This window comes from Moesziomyces antarcticus (genome assembly GCF_000747765.1).
Source record: "Moesziomyces antarcticus DNA, scaffold: scaffold_v10001, strain JCM 10317, whole genome shotgun sequence".
NCBI classification, from domain to species: domain Eukaryota; kingdom Fungi; phylum Basidiomycota; class Ustilaginomycetes; order Ustilaginales; family Ustilaginaceae; genus Moesziomyces; species Moesziomyces antarcticus.
Window position 1 is genome coordinate 1,578,751 of NW_014639009.1, and position 16,388 is coordinate 1,595,138.

The 16,388-nt window shown below is 62.2% G+C and overlaps 6 protein-coding genes across 6 annotated transcripts; 4 read left to right on the forward strand and 2 right to left on the reverse strand.

Annotated features, from left to right (window-relative positions):
• Positions 1 to 405: 405 nt before the first annotated feature.
• Positions 406 to 2,047, forward strand: PAN0_001c0566 (anthranilate synthase component; the record flags this gene model as incomplete). The annotated part of the gene is made up of 2 exons (XM_014804181.1): positions 406 to 414; positions 545 to 2,047. 2 exons carry the CDS (start codon positions 406 to 408, stop codon positions 2,045 to 2,047), a joined length of 1,512 nt encoding a protein of 503 aa, XP_014659667.1.
• A 177-nt stretch (positions 2,048 to 2,224) lies between these two features.
• On the reverse strand, positions 2,225 to 5,678 carry PAN0_001d0567 (uncharacterized protein; the record flags this gene model as incomplete). The annotated part of the gene is made up of 3 exons (XM_014804182.1): positions 2,225 to 4,620; positions 5,204 to 5,388; positions 5,476 to 5,678. The coding sequence occupies 3 exons, from the start codon at positions 5,676 to 5,678 to the stop codon at positions 2,225 to 2,227; spliced, it is 2,784 nt and encodes a 927-aa protein (XP_014659668.1).
• Positions 5,679 to 6,047: 369 nt separating this feature from the next.
• Positions 6,048 to 7,073, forward strand: PAN0_001c0568 (N-acetylglucosaminyl-phosphatidylinositol de-N-acetylase; the record flags this gene model as incomplete). The annotated part of the gene is made up of 1 exon (XM_014804183.1): positions 6,048 to 7,073. The coding sequence occupies one exon, from the start codon at positions 6,048 to 6,050 to the stop codon at positions 7,071 to 7,073; it is 1,026 nt and encodes a 341-aa protein (XP_014659669.1).
• Positions 7,074 to 7,331: 258 nt separating this feature from the next.
• PAN0_001c0569 (tRNA (guanine) methyltransferase) lies at positions 7,332 to 9,287 on the forward strand (the record flags this gene model as incomplete). Its single annotated transcript, XM_014804184.1, has 1 exon — positions 7,332 to 9,287. One exon carries the CDS (start codon positions 7,332 to 7,334, stop codon positions 9,285 to 9,287), a length of 1,956 nt encoding a protein of 651 aa, XP_014659670.1.
• A 52-nt stretch (positions 9,288 to 9,339) lies between these two features.
• On the reverse strand, positions 9,340 to 12,747 carry PAN0_001d0570 (uncharacterized protein; the record flags this gene model as incomplete). The annotated part of the gene is made up of 1 exon (XM_014804185.1): positions 9,340 to 12,747. The coding sequence occupies one exon, from the start codon at positions 12,745 to 12,747 to the stop codon at positions 9,340 to 9,342; it is 3,408 nt and encodes a 1,135-aa protein (XP_014659671.1).
• A 926-nt stretch (positions 12,748 to 13,673) lies between these two features.
• Positions 13,674 to 16,274, forward strand: PAN0_001c0571 (uncharacterized protein; the record flags this gene model as incomplete). The annotated part of the gene is made up of 1 exon (XM_014804186.1): positions 13,674 to 16,274. The coding sequence occupies one exon, from the start codon at positions 13,674 to 13,676 to the stop codon at positions 16,272 to 16,274; it is 2,601 nt and encodes an 866-aa protein (XP_014659672.1).
• Positions 16,275 to 16,388: the final 114 nt, after the last annotated feature.

Sequence of the window (16,388 nt, forward strand, 5' to 3'; positions counted from 1 at the left end):
CTATCCTGCTTTGCTTGCTTGCTCTTCACCCCCACGACCGGACCTCGATCGCACTGCGTTTGGCTCGCCATCACCAACCCCCTTGTGCCTTGGCGCCAACTTCCGCTTATCTTATTTGCTCCGTGTCCGACAACAACCGATCCGCGCGCACGCATTGCTGCCAAGACTCACTTTCATCCCAGCCCTGCGCAACCACAGCAACCGCACACGCACACGCATACGCACACATACCCACGCCTAGCGCTGCACGCATTGCAACATTTCCACCGCTCCGGTCGCGGCTTGGCACCACCAACTTAATCTTCACACCAACCTCGTTGTCAACGCCCCTGGGCACTTGTCGTTCCTGACTCTCATCCAAACAGCGCTCGAGCTTGCACTCGCTCGTACGATCCGCACACAACCATGGCTCTGGTACGTTGGCCCCTCACCGCCCCGCCGGCTTCCTCCAAACGTATATAGGATCGCATGTCGCTGACTTCTGGAGCTGTCTCCGCTCATCTTACCCCTGCCCAACTGTGCTATCATGGACTCTGCAATGCAGCACGCTCTCAAGCCGTCGCTGGCCGAAGTCCAGGCGGCGCTGCTCTCGCCCGAGCCCAAGGGCAACATCATCCCCGTCTACACATCGCTCCCCTCCGACCTGCTCACGCCCGTCACTGCATACCTCAAGCTCTCGAATGGCGCCGACATCTCGCGTCGCTCGTTCCTCTTCGAGTCGGTCACCGGCGGCGAGAAGATCGGCCGCTACTCGTTCATCGGCTCGGACCCGCTCAAGATCATCCGCACCGGACCGGGGCTCGATGCAGAGGGCGACCCGCTGCTCGTGATCGAGAAGGAGCTGAGCCCGTACAAGTACATCCCCGTGCAGGGCCTGCCTACATTCACTGGCGGTGCGATCGGCTACATCAGCTACGACTGCGTGCAGTACTTTGAGCCACGCACCAAGCGTGACCTCAAGGACGTTCTCGGCATCCCCGAGAGCGTCTTCATGGTCGCCGACTCGCTCATTGTCTTTGACCACGTCTTCAGCACGGTTCGCTGCGTCAGCCACGTGCATCTGCCCGCCGAGCACAGCAACGCCACGCCTGCCGATGTCGAGGCGCTGTACGCCAAGGCGAACGACAAGATCCAGCACCTCATCAAGGTGCTCACGGGCGCCAGCACACCGCTGCCCGAGCAGCCGCCCATCCTTACGGGCCAGGAGGCCGTGTCGAACGTAGGCCAGGCCGGATACGAGGGCTTTGTGACGTCGCTGCGCAAGAACATTGTCAAGGGCGATATCATCCAGGCGGTGCCCTCGCAGCGCCTCACGCGCAGGACCACGCTGCATGCGTTCAACTGCTACCGACATCTTCGCCAGGTCAATCCGTCGCCCTACATGTTCTACGTCGACTGCGGCGACTGCCAGCTGGTGGGAGCCTCGCCGGAGACGCTGTGCAAGATTGAGGCGGGCAAGGTGGCGGTGCACGCGATTGCGGGTACGGTGAAGCGCGGCGCTAGCGATCAAGAGGATGCCGAGCTTGCGGCGCAGCTGGCGGGTTCGGTCAAGGACCAAGCCGAGCATGTCATGTTGGTGGATCTGGCGCGTAACGACATCAACCGCGTATGCGATCCCTCCACTACGCAGGTGGAGACCTTTATGAACGTGGAGAAGTTTTCGCACGTCATGCATCTGACCTCTCGCATTACGGGCCAGCTTCGCGCGGGTAAGAGTCGCTTTGATGCGCTGCGATCCATTTTCCCGGCGGGTACGGTGTCCGGAGCGCCCAAGATCCGCGCGATCGAGCTGGTGAGCGAGCTGGAGAAGGAGAAGCGCGGCGTGTATGCGGGTGCGGTGGGGAGGATCGACTTTGCCGACAACGAAATGGACGTCTGCATCGCCATTCGAACCATGACGTTCAAGGACGGATACGCCTATCTCCAGGCCGGCGGTGGAATCGTCTATGACAGCGTCGAGTACGACGAGTATATCGAGACGATCAACAAGCTCGGCGCAAACATCCGATGCATCCAACAGGCAGAGCAGTATTATCTCGCCCAATAGTCCCAGTAATCCTCGCCAACCACACCTTCATTTGTTCGCTGAAAAAACTCGATTGCAACCCAAACAAACGCGCATGCATCGCCCAGTCAGGCGGCGACGAGAGGTCGAAATGAAAGTTGATTGTGTGTGCACGAACGCAAGTACAAGGGAATGTGTGAGATAAAAAAGGAGGGGAACTTAGGCGAGGATGCCTGCGTCGCGGAGAGAGTGACGCTCGACGCTTTCGCGCAACGAGCTATCGAGCGAAATATTGCCCCTGCCCCTTGCGCTGGGGATGATGCTCTGCTCTTCGAACTGCATACCAAACGCATTGTTGCGCTTGTTCATATCGTACCCCGAAGCAGTCCTCCCCATTAGCGGGGCGCCAATCGACCCAATGCTGGGCTTCGATGCCAGACTCGTCCTTCTCGAGAGCCTCTTGCTTCTGTCATCGACGAGTTTGGTGATGCCCTTGAAGAAGCCACGTCGGTTGGCGTCACCACGCGAGTCGTACAGCGGAGAATGCGAGGCGATGGAAGCAGGGTACGACGATTGGTCGTCGCGCTCCAGCTCGCGTCGTGCATCGTGCTGGTCGATCTCGGTCTTGGACATGCGCGACGCATTGAGGAAATCGGTCATCGACACTTCCGGCAGCGCCTTCTTGCGTAGAGGCGCGCCGTACGGATACATGTCGAATTCGTCCTCCTCGTCTTCGGTCTCGTAATCGTCGGCCGTGGTGCGCGAAGGCGGCTCGTAACGCTGCGCCGCACTAGATGCCGTTGCAGCCAAGGCAGCGTTCTTCTTGCGCAGACTCGCAATGCTCACCCCCCCACCCGCGGCTGCTGGGCCGGGAGCAGCAGATTGTGTAGCCGTGGCCGCCCGACCCGCGCGAGGAGGTCGCGACACAGCCGCTGCCACCCTCGTAGTCTTGGCCTGTGCAGCAGCAGCAGGCGGCGCGTTGCTGGCTTGAGCATGCTCGAACGGATCCGCCTCTTCTTCGACAATATCGTCGCGTGCCAACGGCCTACCTGCGCTCTCGTACCCAGGCAGCGACGGCGACGCAACAGGGCTGGAAAACATGTTCCTGCTACCGAGCATGGACAGCACATTGCGTCGCAAGATCTCGAGCTCGGTCTCGAGCTTGAGCTTGTCCTCGTTGGCGCGTTGGAGCGACTCTGCGAGCTTGTCGGCGCGCGAGAGCGAGAACGAGAGCGAGTAGCGCAGTGCCATGACCTCTTCATGCGATGCAGCCGCCTCAGCCGCCGGCGCGGTGGCAGCATACGGGCTGGTAGGCTCGTTCACCGCCTGCTGGAACGCCAGCACGCGGATCGCCTCGAGCGTGGTGAGCGACGAGATCCAGCTGGGCGTCTCGGTGGTGGCGCTCGTCGGGCTGGGCACGCGTTCGGACGAGGCGATCGAAGAACCGGGACGGCTGCCATCGCTCGACACGACGCCGCGCTTGGTGCCACCTTGGAGCTCGTCGAGCGTAGGCACGGATTTGCGGTACGAGCTGTTGCGCTTGTGCGACGGCGGCGAAGCAGCCTCAGCGCCTAATTTGACCTTGGGTGAAGTGACCACGGTGGACTGCGAGTGGTCCGAGTCCTTGGTAAAGGCGGCATCCATGGGCGAGTTGGGCGCCGACTTTTCAAAGCTGTGTTCCAGCACGCGCAGGCTCTCGAGCGCCGCACTCGGCGTCAGCGAATCATCACCAGCGGCGGCAGTCTTGCGGAGCTCGGACGGATGGATGGGAATTGCATCGTCGCTGCTCGAGACGTAGCTGGACGACGAGCTGCTGCGCTTGTCCTCGGAGGCGTGCGAGGCGGACGAGTCCATCTTGACCGCGATCGTGGGATGCGATTGAGGGGAAGGAGTAGCGGAACGAGGCGCGCGAGAAAAGGGAAGAACGACGGTCGAGGTGTGCGGAGGACGCAGGTCGGCGTTGATCTTATGGACGAGTTCGATGCGCTCCTGCGGGGTGAGGCTTGCGCTGAGGTGGCGGAGCGTCTTGCGGATGCTCTTGGACAGGAGGCTAGGGGAGGCGAACGAGCTGGTGCGGCTGGTGCGGCTGGTGCTTCTGTTGGAGGCGGGCGATGCGGCCGAGGCGAGGGTGGGCGTGGGTGGGAGCGCCGAAGCGGGAGGAGGCACGGGCGAGGGCAGCACGCGAGGCGAGTCGGTGAGCGCGCCTGCACCCGCCTCTTCGGCCGCGGTGTGCTGGCAAGCATTGGACTTGGAGTTGGAGCGGTAGTGCCTGACGGGAGCCGCATGCGCGGTTCCACGCGAGATCTTGCGTGCGGTCACGATCTTTGCGGGCGCGACACTTGCACCAGCTGCCTCGGTGGCGGCGCCTGCGAGGGGATCGTTGTTGAGCTCGGACATGTTGGCTTGCGAGTGGAAAACGGATGTATGCGTTTGTTTGTGGGCACGGGGCTCTGTAGCCGCGCTTCTAGCGTCGTTGACGAAAGGTCGGTGCGAGCCGGGGCCGTCGAGGACGCCAAGTGGCTTCTTAAGAAGGACTAGCGATGGTAGCGCTGCGCGATATGAGGCCGAGGAGTGGCTCGAGCCCAATGAGAAACTGTGGGAGACGAGCTCGGGCCCTTTTATTGTGCAGGAGGAAGGAAGGTTTTGGTTTTGTTCTCTCGAGCCAAGAAGGTTGCGGAGCCGTGGCTAGCGCTGTCAAATGGAGTTCGGAGGTTGCCAAGCAGCGGAGAGATGAGGTGATGCAGGGGCGGGTGCACCGCCGAGGTTGCCGTGCAATGGGGATTGCGATCGAGTGCAAGAGGGAAGGGGGTGGCGCGCGGGGGGTGGTCACGAACAACGCCGTTTTATTTGCTGCGTGGCTGAGGCAGAGGCGGAGCGTTGCGACGCCCACGATGGCAGAGCGGTGGGCAGAAGCGTGTGAGAGAGGGAGAGATAGTTGGCCGAGCAGGGGTTCAGGAGGCAGCAGCGGAGCGGAACGGTCGGGACGGGGAGAGGTTCGGCTATCGAGACCTTTTTTTCCCTTTTCATTTGCGCAGCTGACATGGTCTGGTGAGTCGGAGTGCTGTCATGCAGCAGCAGCAGCAGCAGCGTCAAGCATGACGACGAGGGTCTCGAAGCCGGAAGCCGTTGCCAAAATGAATTTTGCCGGTCGAGCTGCGGAGCGTAGGAGGGGAGTACGCCACTGGCTGGAACGCATACGATTCAATTTTCTGGTGGATGCAAGAGCTGCAGCAGCCTTACTCGGCCGCTGCCGTGGACTGGACTGTGAGCGTGTCTCAGGTTGCGGGAGGAGCGATGGAACGGGGAGCTGGACGTGCATGAAGCGCAACGAGCTTTGCGGTTCCAGATCTTTCCTGTCTGGGAATTCTGGACTCGTTTTTCCGCTGTGGCCATGCGCCTTGAAAGCGAGCGAGTCGAGGCGGGGAAGAAGGGGAAAACGTCGCTGAAACACACACACACTTGACACGCACCCGCTGCCTAAGCGAGCGCGCCACTGGCCACTTTGACAGGTGCACCAGTCCGCCTGCCTCGCCGTGGGAGCCGCTCTGTCACTGGACTCTCTCGCCAACCTTTGCTCTTTGTCGACTCTACTGTATGCGTTGGTCCAAGCGCGCCGGTAGGCTTCCGATCGAGCTGGATGCAGCGCCACCTCTGCGTCGGAAGCGCCGTGCATGGCTACGATTGCGCTGGGTGGTGCAGTCAAAAATTCTTTTCATGCAAAAAAAGACGGCTGCTTCCAACCGCACATGCGAGTCGCCCTTCTGGCGAACAAACAGAATCGCCAAATCGCCAAGCGAGCTATCGATGCGTCGGATTGCGGCTGCCATCTCGGCGTCTTTTGCAAGCGATTCTCGCAACAACAGATGCGACTTGCACTGTCTCTCTGGCCCAAACTGCAGACACGGCAACCAAGCCCCGTCTGCGTAGCGAGATGCTTGTCGAGATGCCGGGTGAAGAAAATTCTACTCAGTGTTAGACCGCTACTTGTTAGAGAAGTCTGGCGCGAAAAATCAATCCCGAGCGCACGTTTTCCAAGAGCTGCATGAGCGATTCCTTCCAGGGTCCTCTTTCCGCACCTTCCGCACCCGCCGCGCTTGTCCCTGCCACCATCGTCTCCCACGCAGGCTTGGCCCCTTTGGATCCATCCGCAATCATGGCCGACGCGGCGTTCAACCCCATCCATGCGGTGCGCATGGCCATCCCGCGCGCGCAGTTCTTCGTCGTGCTCCTCGTCGGCTCCGTGCTGGTGCAGTTCATGATCGCAGGCCTACGCTACCAGATGAGCGACAAGAGCTTCACTCCCGATGACACGACGCGCGTCCTGCCCTCTTCGGCGCTGCTCGTCACTGCGCATCCCGACGACGAGGCCATGTTCTTCGCTCCAGCCATCCAGGCGCTCACCGCAGCAGGAAGCGTCGTCTCGGCACTCTGCCTGTCCACCGGCAATGCCCAGGGCCGAGGCAGCCAGCGCGCCGAAGAGCTCTTTGCCAGCTACAGCACGCTCGGTCTGCCAGCTGCGAGAGTCAAGTATCTCGACGACGTGCGGCTTCACGACTCGATGGATGCAGTATGGCCCAATGAGCACGTCGCCGCGGTGGTCGCTAAACACATCGAGGAGCTCGAAGCGACACGCCCCGTCGATGCGCTCATCACCTTCGACAAACGCGGCGTGTCGAGTCACCTCAACCACATCGCCGCGTACAACGGCACGCGCGACCTGGCCGTCCAGCGCAATCTGCCGCTGTACGTGCTGCCCTCGCTCGAGGTGTGGGAAAAGTACAACTCGGTCCCCTTTGCTGTGTGGGAGACCATCACCTACTCGGGCCACCCGCCCCTCGCTCCCTCGGGCAACAAGCTGCCCACACATTCCAGCGCACGCTACAATCCCGCGACCGAGATCCATTCGCTCGCAAGCCCGACCCAGTACATCAACGCCGTCCACGCCATGCTCCAGCACAAGTCGCAGCTCGTCTGGTTCCGGTATTTGTACCTCGTGTTTAGCAGGTACATGTTCTCCAACACGCTCGTGCTGTGGACACCCGAACTCGACCTCGATTTGGACGAGTGAGATGTGCTCTTTCGGGCAGCGAATCGAAGAATGTACAACATGCAATGGCTCGGTGCGTCAATGTTGAGCGCTCGCTTGTGGAGGCAGCAGAGTGTGCAATCCGGAAGTCGGAATTCGTCAAGCGCCAACTCTTCTTCCGGCCAAAAATGTTGGCCGCAAAAAAGGCGCTCGTTCCTTTCCGCTCTTCGATCTTCTCAACCTTCTCAATCCTTGTCTCGTATCGGTTCGGTACACACTCTGCGCCGTGTGCAACCCTACATGCTCGCACGGAGCCGCGTACTCCCCATCATCCGTCGCAACGCCCTTGCTTCCGCCTCTATCCAGCTTTTCTCCAACCACCTCGCTCGTCGCCTGGCACCCAGCGGCACCACCCATCCCTTGGCGCGCCGCAGCATGTCGGCCTCCATGAGCACAACACGCACGGCGATGCGGCAGAGCAAGATGACCGTGTCTGCGCCAGCTAGCGTGCCGCGGCTGCGCGGAGATGAGCTACAGCTGCAGACGATGCAGGACGCCGAGAAGCTGCTTGAACAGCTCAAGCCTCAATTCACCACCAAGCTGCATCTCCAGGCTATCGGGCTGCCGGGGCGACAGCTGCCGCTCGTGACCAAGGATGACCGCATGCTTCCGCACCTCTTCAACGCTGCGGGTGTACGATATGTCCAGCCGCATCCGAACGGCGATCCTGCCCACCGAATCGTTCTTCTCGACGTGCCCTCTTCGTCGCCCACTCCGCCCGCTGTGCTCGAGCTCGTGGCGAAGCACGACTTCGAGCTGGTGGGTGATGTACCGCTCGAACTTGGGTACGACCATCTGTCGTCCGATCAGGTGCTTGAGGCTCTCCTCCCCACGCAAATCGTAGCGGCAGAAGGTGTTCCTTCTGGGTTCACGATCGTTGGCCACATTGCGCACCTCAACCTGCTCGACATCTATCTGCCGTTCCGCTTTCTGGTGGGCCACGTGATTCTGTCCAAGCACGCAGGCTCGCTGCGCACAGTGGTGAATAAGCTCGACACCATCGATACCGAGTTCCGCTTCTTCAAGATGGAGCTGCTGGCGGGCCAGGCCCAGTACACCGCCAGCGTGAGCGAGAGCGAGTGCACGTTCGAGTTCGACTTTCGCAGCGTCTACTGGAACTCAAGGCTGCACGCCGAGCACATGCGCCTCATCAAGCGGTGTCGACCCAACCAGGTGCTTGCGGATGTCATGGCGGGCGTAGGACCTTTTGCGGTACCAGCTGCAAAGAGGGGTGCATGGGTGCTGGCGAATGATCTGAATCCCAGCAGTCACGAAAGCCTCGTAAGGAACGCCAAGATCAACAAGGTCGGGATGGATGAAAGCAGGGCGGATGGGGGGTTGGTGGCGACATGTATGGATGGACGCGAGTTCGTGCGTTGGGCGGTGGTCGAGACGTGGAAGCGAGCTTTCCGTGGCCGACCGAAGGGTTACGACGCACAGGATAGCGAGGCGGATGATGAGCGCCTGCGCGAGTCGGTGCGAAAGGCAGCCAAGGAGAGGGCCAAGAAGCTGCGCGATGCACACGCTGCACGTGCTGCCTCCAAAACCCTCGGCGAGCTCGAGGAAGCCACGTCGCGCCTTGCGGTGGACAATGCTGTTGTAGCCAGCCTTCCCGATGTGGAGCGGTGGGAACCTCGTCTTTTGGTTGATCATTTCGTCATGAACCTCCCCGCCACGGCACTGGAGTTTCTCGACGCCTTCCGTGGTGCCTACACTCACCTTGCAGCCAGTGTGGGGGTTGAGGCGGTCAAGGCGGAGGTGGAAAGGAGAAGCGCGAGTGGGGATGGTTCGATGACCAATGTGCCCATGGTGCATGTACACTGTTTCAGCAAGGATCCCTTCCAACCCGCACGCGATATCCTCACGCGCGCCAATGCCGCACTGGGCATATCCGATAGCGAACATCGACTGCGGTGCAAACCAATCGCACCGCCTCCTCAAACCCTTGCTGCCCTGCGCAAATCCCCCGCAGCAACTGCAACATACATCGCCTCCCATCCCAACTACAACCTCTACACAAACGCAAACACACAGGAAGCATTCATGACAGTCGTCAATCAACAGTGGCAACACCTCGATCAAGGGATTCACACCCCCGGCCTCGAGGTGCACTACGTCCGAGACGTTGCACCCAATAAACAGATGTACTGCCTCTCCTTCCCCCTACCCCCCCAAGTCCTCTGGTCATCCATCTAGAAAACTTCCCAAACCAAAAATGCCATTACAAAAACATGAACATGCACAGAACCTACTTGTGCGTGGGAGCAAAGTGCGCCGCGTGCGCAGGGTAGTAGTCCGACACCTGGGGTCGGTCGAGGTAAAAGCTTCCGAGCCTATACCCGCCTTCGGTGGGATGGAAGAGCGACGGCTGCGCACCCTGCACGGGCGCGCGTGCAAATCCAGGCGCTGCCCCTCCATACCCCTGCTGCGGAACCGGCGGAGGTGCAGCTTGCGGCGCAGCAGGCGGTCGCATGGGCTGCGCAAACTGCGCCGGACTCTTCTCGGCCCAGCTACCAACATCGCTCGCGCTGCCCGCAACACTCGGTCCTCCCGACCGACTGAACAGCCCCGCCTGCTCGAGCTCGCTCGAGTAGTCCTTGCCCAGCAGCTGAGCCACCACTTTCGCCTGCCCCACACCGAGCGGATACATCTGACCGTACTTGACCAGGCTCCAGAAGATGAGTTCGAGATCGTCGCGCAGCGACGCCAGCTGTCCCTCGGGATCGATCTGCGCACGCAGCGCCGGATCGACATCGAGCGCAAACTCGAGCTCCTCCTCGAGACTCTCGTTGATCTCGGATGTGGCGATGTTGCTGTCCACCGCCTCGTCTTCGCCCGCCAGATCGGACGACGAAGTGTCCAGGCCCATGCCCAGCGCATTGTACGTGGCACCGCGCGAGCTGCTCGACGCCGGCGATGCAGCCGACATGCCGCCCGCCGCATAGCCCGCCTCGGCCACGCGCTGCGCCAGCTCCGGCTGCGTCTTGCGCAGCCGCACGTACGTGCTGCCCGCCTCGCGCCGCATCTTCTTGTACTGGCGCGTCACCGAGCGCGCCGCCAGCACAATCATGAGCGTCATGAGCGAGCTCACCTGGAGCAGCTCCACCCTCGCCGCGATAAACGTCTTGAGGATCTTGATGATGCTCTGTGCCGCCTGCGCCGACTTGCGCGCCGAGTCGGGCATGCGGTGCGCCACGGGCTCGTGCAGCGAGATGCAGCTGCCGTACATGAGCGCATGCGCCAGCACCAGCTGGTTCGTCATGAGACTGATCTGCTTCTGCGGCCGGTAGTTGACGCCATCGCTCAGATACGGCATCTCGTCGTGTCCGGACGACGCACGCAGCGTCGCATCAAACGATGCCAGATCGCGCCACTTGCCCGGCACGCTCTGCAGCAGCGCCGTCACCCAGCCGTCGAGCTTGTAAAAGTCCGGACTGAGCACGTCGTGCACGCTCGCATCGATGGGCAGCCTCGACATGTGGCTCACGCACTTGGAATGCAGGATCGCCGCCTTGAGATGCAGGATGGCCGGGTCGTAGTGGCCGTCGGTGAAGAGGTCGGGCGACTCGAGCGTCTGCCTGGGGCGATAGACGAGGTCGGAGGAGCCGTTGATAAAGTCGTCAAACGCACCGGGCAGCTCGGTCTTGATGTCGAGGTCGTCGATGCTCGCCGCCCAGTGCGTCGAGGAGCACGCGGCGCGGTCGCTGTAGAAGCAGTTCCAGAAGAGGCGGATGCGCTCCTCGTGCTCGAGCGGCGTGGCGGCGGGCGCCTTGACCACGGCGCGATACACGGCGGGCTTGGGCTGATTCCTGCCGGGCGCGGTGTAGTTGGAGGCGTACGACTTGATGGGCGGCAGCCGGTTGAGCTCCATGCCCTTGAGGAGCGAGCAGCTGTTGCCTGCGGAGAACCACGCCTCGATGGAGCGATCGTTGAGGTAGTAGTATGCGCACAGGAGCGCCTGGATCTGCGCAGCCTCCTCGAACCTGCCCTGGGAGCACGCCTGATCGCCGAGGTGCTTTGCCTTTTTGGCGTGGAAGGAGGCGGCTGCCTGCAGACTCGCGAGCTTTTCGCCCGTGGCGGCGCCGAGGAAGATGTTTTGGCCCGACGTGTCGCTGTGCACCTCGGAGTCGTGGAGGCGCGGATAGGCCATGGCAAAGATGCCGTGGAGGAGGCCGAAGCTGGGGAAGCGAGGATGCTGGGGGCCGTGCGAGAGGTTCTCCATGAAGCGAGACGGATGGAGGAAGAGCGACTGTGCGGTGGTCCTCTCAAAGTAGGTGGAGACGAGCTGGTTGACGAGGTTGGGCGGCGGGAAGTCGGCGGGCCAGCTGGTGACCATGAGCTCGAGCAGCGGATTGGCGAGGTCGTCTTCGTCCATCTCGTCCTGCACGGCGGTGACCTTGGCGTGCTTGTGTGCGGCGCTGCGCGGATCGGTGCGTGCGTCGGCGGCATGGGCATGCGGGTAGGCGGCTGCGGCGGTGCCAGGGAGCGGAGCGGTGGGTGCGCTCAGGGCGGGATCCAGCACATCGAAGCTGGCGCCGTCGGCTGCACCGAGGCCGCCGTTGGCAGCCACCGCCGCCACGGCTTGCTGGTAGTCGAACGAAGAGGTCAAAGGCAGACCCGGACCGCTCGAAGGCCCTTCGCCCGAGGGCATGCTGGTGGCGAGCATATGAGCGATGGCGAGCTCATCCTTGGAGGGATGGCGGCCGGAAGGGTGATTGCCCTGCTGCTGAGGATCGAGGGGCTGTTGAGCGCCGTTAAAGACGCCGGTGACCTGTGCGAGGCGCTGCTTGAGGTGGTGGATCTCCTGCTGCATCTGTAGCACGTGTTCGTCGGAGGCGTCGTCGGCGCGTTTGCGCTTCTTGGCGGCTGCCGGCATGGGCGATGCGTCCATGGGCGGGGCAGCGCCGGAGGGCTGCGGGGTATCTGGCGCGACGGAGCTGTCCGGATCCTGGCCCGAGAGGGAGGGGCGTGCGGAGCGGCTGGAGGTGCGTTGGGTGATGGGGAGGTAGACGCACGGAGGCATGGTTTCGGGGAGGCTTTCGAGCTCTGCGCGGACGGCGGGGTCCTGAGCCTTCTTCTTGTTCTTGGCCTTGTTCTGAGCCATGCGGAACTTGATCTGCCAGCCTTTGGCGCACTGACCGCAGACGGGCTTCTGGCCGTCGCACTTGAGCTTGCGGGCGCGACAGCTCTGGCACGCCTTGTTGCGACCGAGATGGGTGCCAAAGGGCGAGGATGGATTGCCGGGTGAAGCGGGTTCGGAGCCCGATACGGCGGCAGCTGCAGCTGCAGCGGCAGCGGCGGCGGCGGCGGCGGCAGTTGCGGGGGTGGTCATGTAGCTGTTGGAGCCGGTGGAGGAGGAGTTGTGGTCTGGCGTCATCTGGATCTTGCCAGCGCTTGCGGCGGCGGCGACGGCCTCGAGTGCGGCTTGAGCCTCTGCATGGGAGGAGCGGACGGGCGTGCTGAAGCTCATGGACGATGAAGAGTAGGAGGGTGGGGGCTGGTAGTGCGAAGAGTGGTCGTGGTCGTTGTGTCCGTGCTCGTGCTCGTGCTCATGCCCGTGTTCGTGGTCGTGCTCGTGCTTGGCAGGAGGGTGCGAATGGTGGGGATCGTCGTACGCAGACGGTGGAGCGTCGTGGTGTTCGTGGCTGCCGTCCATGATGATCCAGAGATGAAGTTGGAGGCGGACGACGCGTGAGAAACGCGATCGAGCCACGGATGGAAAGCGAGTGCGGCAGGGGCTGGTGGGCTAATGGGGCGCTGTGCGCGGTGAGTGCGGTGAGCGAAGCTGCGGACGAGCTCTTGCTAGCGATTGTGGATGCAAGGAGCGACTACAAGGATGAGAATGAGGAAAGAGGCGCCGTCAAGAGGATGGGAAGGATGTGGATGGGAAGAAGGAAAGGGACCACAGCCGATACCTCGCTCTCTGGACGCGGGAGTCGGGTCAAGGGCAACGAACGTGCGGCGGTCCACACAGCTATCGAGCGCTCGACTCTGGCCGAATGCCCTCGGTGGTGACTGAGGAGAGAGCGCGCTACATAGACTCCCAGACCACACAGAGCGCCAGTGCTGTCCGATTCCCACGATCCGAGAAAAAACTGCGTCCCACGCCGCGCCTCGGCCCACAACTCGACTGATCCCACGCTCAGCCGCAACAGAGGTCCGCAGAATTCGAGACACGGGCGGGGCAAAAAAAATGGTAGCTGTTAGGGTGACGGCGTAACATCGATAGCTAAAATCCAACCCCAGGTCAAGGAGCTGAGTCCGCCTCGGCAGCGAAAGGGCGAAAGGGCCAAAGTGGCACGACTGGCTGCTGTAGCTCGAATTCAGCCTCGCTCTTGGCTGCTGCTCATCCGGTCTTGGCACCACACACTCTCTCTATCTCTCACCCTCCACCAGCTACAAGAGCAGCACTCTACTGGCAACACTATCGACAGCACCAAGCAGCCTCCGCTGTGACTCCATCCATCTTGAGGACAACATGTCTGCCTCCTAGCGCTCACCATACCATCCGTCCGACACTTCGCCTGCTGCTACTCGCATAACGCCTTCGCGTCCCGGTTCGGGCCATCAGACCGCCCAGCCATGAGGCGTCCTGCAACCGCTTCAGGCCTTCTGCGCCTCGTAGCTGGCGTCTTGCTCCTCGTCATGCTGCTCCACGTCTCTGCAGTCTCGGCCAGTCGTCCTTCGCTCGACAGCCGCCAAGACGACACAGCATGGCTACCTCGCGGCGCCGCTCAGCAGCGTCTCTACGCGCGCCAAGCTTCCACGCCCACCACAACCTCAGCCACCGCCACTTACTCCGAGCTACCAACTGCAGCCATCACCATCGACGGTCAACCACCGCCCACAAGCTCCGGCGACCCGCTGCTCGCCCTCATGCCCGACTTCGCATTCAGCATGCCCGCCCAGATCGTCGTCGACGGCATCAACATCGCGCTCATCTCCGTACTCCTCATCCACCTCCTCTTCACCGTACAGTACCACTTTCCCCTCAGCCGCAAAAACTTCTACCTCCAGATCTCCAGCTCCGTCATGCTCCTCCTCAGCCTCAGCGTCACCCTTCACATCGTATTAAGCAACCTCGAAGACGAATCAAAGCGCTATCCCTTCATGTTCCCCTACATCGGCATCCAGCTTCCGCCCGGCGACGACTCGTGGACAAAGCTCCAGGAAGTCTTCTTCCTCCTCATGCGCGCCATCACCACCGCACTCATCCACATCACCCACATCCAGTTCCTCACCCTCCTCTTCCCCTCCGCTCTCGAGGCTCGCCTCATCCTCTGGATGCTCGGCCCCTTGGCCATCATCAACTCTGGCATGGAGTTCACTGGCCTCGCAGACGACTCGGACGCAAAGACAAACGACCTCGGCGACGCCATCCGCAACATCTGCAACTCCACCCTCACCCTCCTCTACACCACCGCCCTCCTCATATGGGGTCTCCTCGTCAACCGCAGGCGTGCATGGCGCGCAGGAGGTGGCACCGCCGCTTTCGGTGGCGGCTCCGTCGGTCTCGCTCTCATCAACACCGCCATCAGCTTCACCGAGATCAAGTACGACCGTCTCTGGTGGCTCCCCAACGTCTGCTGGACGCTCACCATCTGGCAGAGCTGGCTCGGCTTCTGGTGGTGGGTCAGCAGCGGCATGGGCATCGGTGAGGTCGAAGATCGTCAGGAGCGCCTCGAGCGCAAGCGCAAGCGCGAGGAGCGTCGGCGTAGAAAGCTCGAAAAGCAAAAGCAGAAGCTCGCCCTCCAAGACACCGCCGCCGAGGTCGCAAATGCAGAGGCACACAGCTCCCAGTACGATTCCAGCTCCATCCCCGGTCTCAACGGCTTCCGTCGCATCAAGGATCGCCTCGTCGGAGACCCAACCGCATCCAGCACACTCACCCGCCGTCTTCGTCGTCAGCCCACATCGGGTCAGCCAGGCGATGCGGCCGATACCCAGCTCGGTGCCGATCACGCCCACTCCGCCGATAACATCGAGCTCAGCCAGATTCGTGTGGCGTCCGCGGATGCAAGGAGAGGCTCGCAAGACCAAGACGCTGCCGATGGCCCAGCTCTCACCGATGTTGCCGTCCACGACGCCCGCGATGGCGATCAAGACGACGTCGACGACGACGACGTCGACGCCGTCCAAGAGCACGAAGAGGATGCCAATGCTGCCATGGACGACGGAAGAACCACGGCCGGCACCGGATCCGGATCGAGCGACACCAATCCGACCGCCTCCTCGGCGCCCGGCTGGGTCTCGACCGCCGCGCAGCGTTTCATGGACCACCAGCCCAACTTCATCAAGGCGCGCTTCCGTCGACTTCGCCTCGCACACATGGCTGCCGCGAGACGAGCCGCACACGAGCAGTCGGCTCTGCGCGAGCAGGTGCTCAACTCGTCGCGAGTCACGGGTCCTGGTCTGCGCCACATGATGTTCGACCGTCCCGCCTCGTCACGTACGGGTATGGACAGCAATCTCGACATGGGCGGCCTGCCCGAGCTCTCGGCCGGAGTCGGTCGTTCGGCTTCGCTAGGTACGAGACCTACTCACGACGGCAAGACGCTGTCGGCCACCTCGTCACTGCGCGCTTCCAAGGGCGCCAGGAGCCTCGGAGCCGATGCCGCTTCCATCCAGCAGAGGCGGGGCTCGGCCCAGGCGCGCAATTCCATTTCGCTTCCAGCGCACCGCAACGCCGCGATGATCAATGAGGATGACGACGACGATGACGACTCCATGTCGACGCGCGGCCAGGGCAGCTCTGCCGAGAGCCAGACGTCGCTCCATCGAGCCCTGCGTCGCATCGATGCCAGGTCGGTCTCGCCTGGCACTTCATCTAGGCGTGGATCGGGGCCTCCCGCCAACGCAACCGCCAGGGCCTCTTCGATTCACACAGCCGCACCTAGAGCCGGCTCGCAGGAACGTTCACGTGCCTCCGAGGGCACGCGTGCGGCGGATCCATCCCGACCTGCAGCGAGAGGCCACAGAGACGACGAGTGGGAGGATGTCGATGATCCCTCTTCCGCAACTGCGGCTTCAGCCCGCCCTGCCAACACGCGTCCGTCCCATCGCTCTACCTCTCGCAGCAGGAGAAACGATGGCAGCGACGACGAGGATGGTCAAGACTCGAGCTGGTTCTGGCGAGGAGGATTGCGCCAGATGCGTTTGCGCGATCGCACCACCTATGACTAGGCTTTTCGTTGGTCTCCCTTCCCGGGTCCCTTTGTACTTTTAAATAACGCAGCTTGTACTTCATCTTCATGGTTCATCTCCAGCGCCCATTCGGGTGCATCTTGCAGCTCTGCT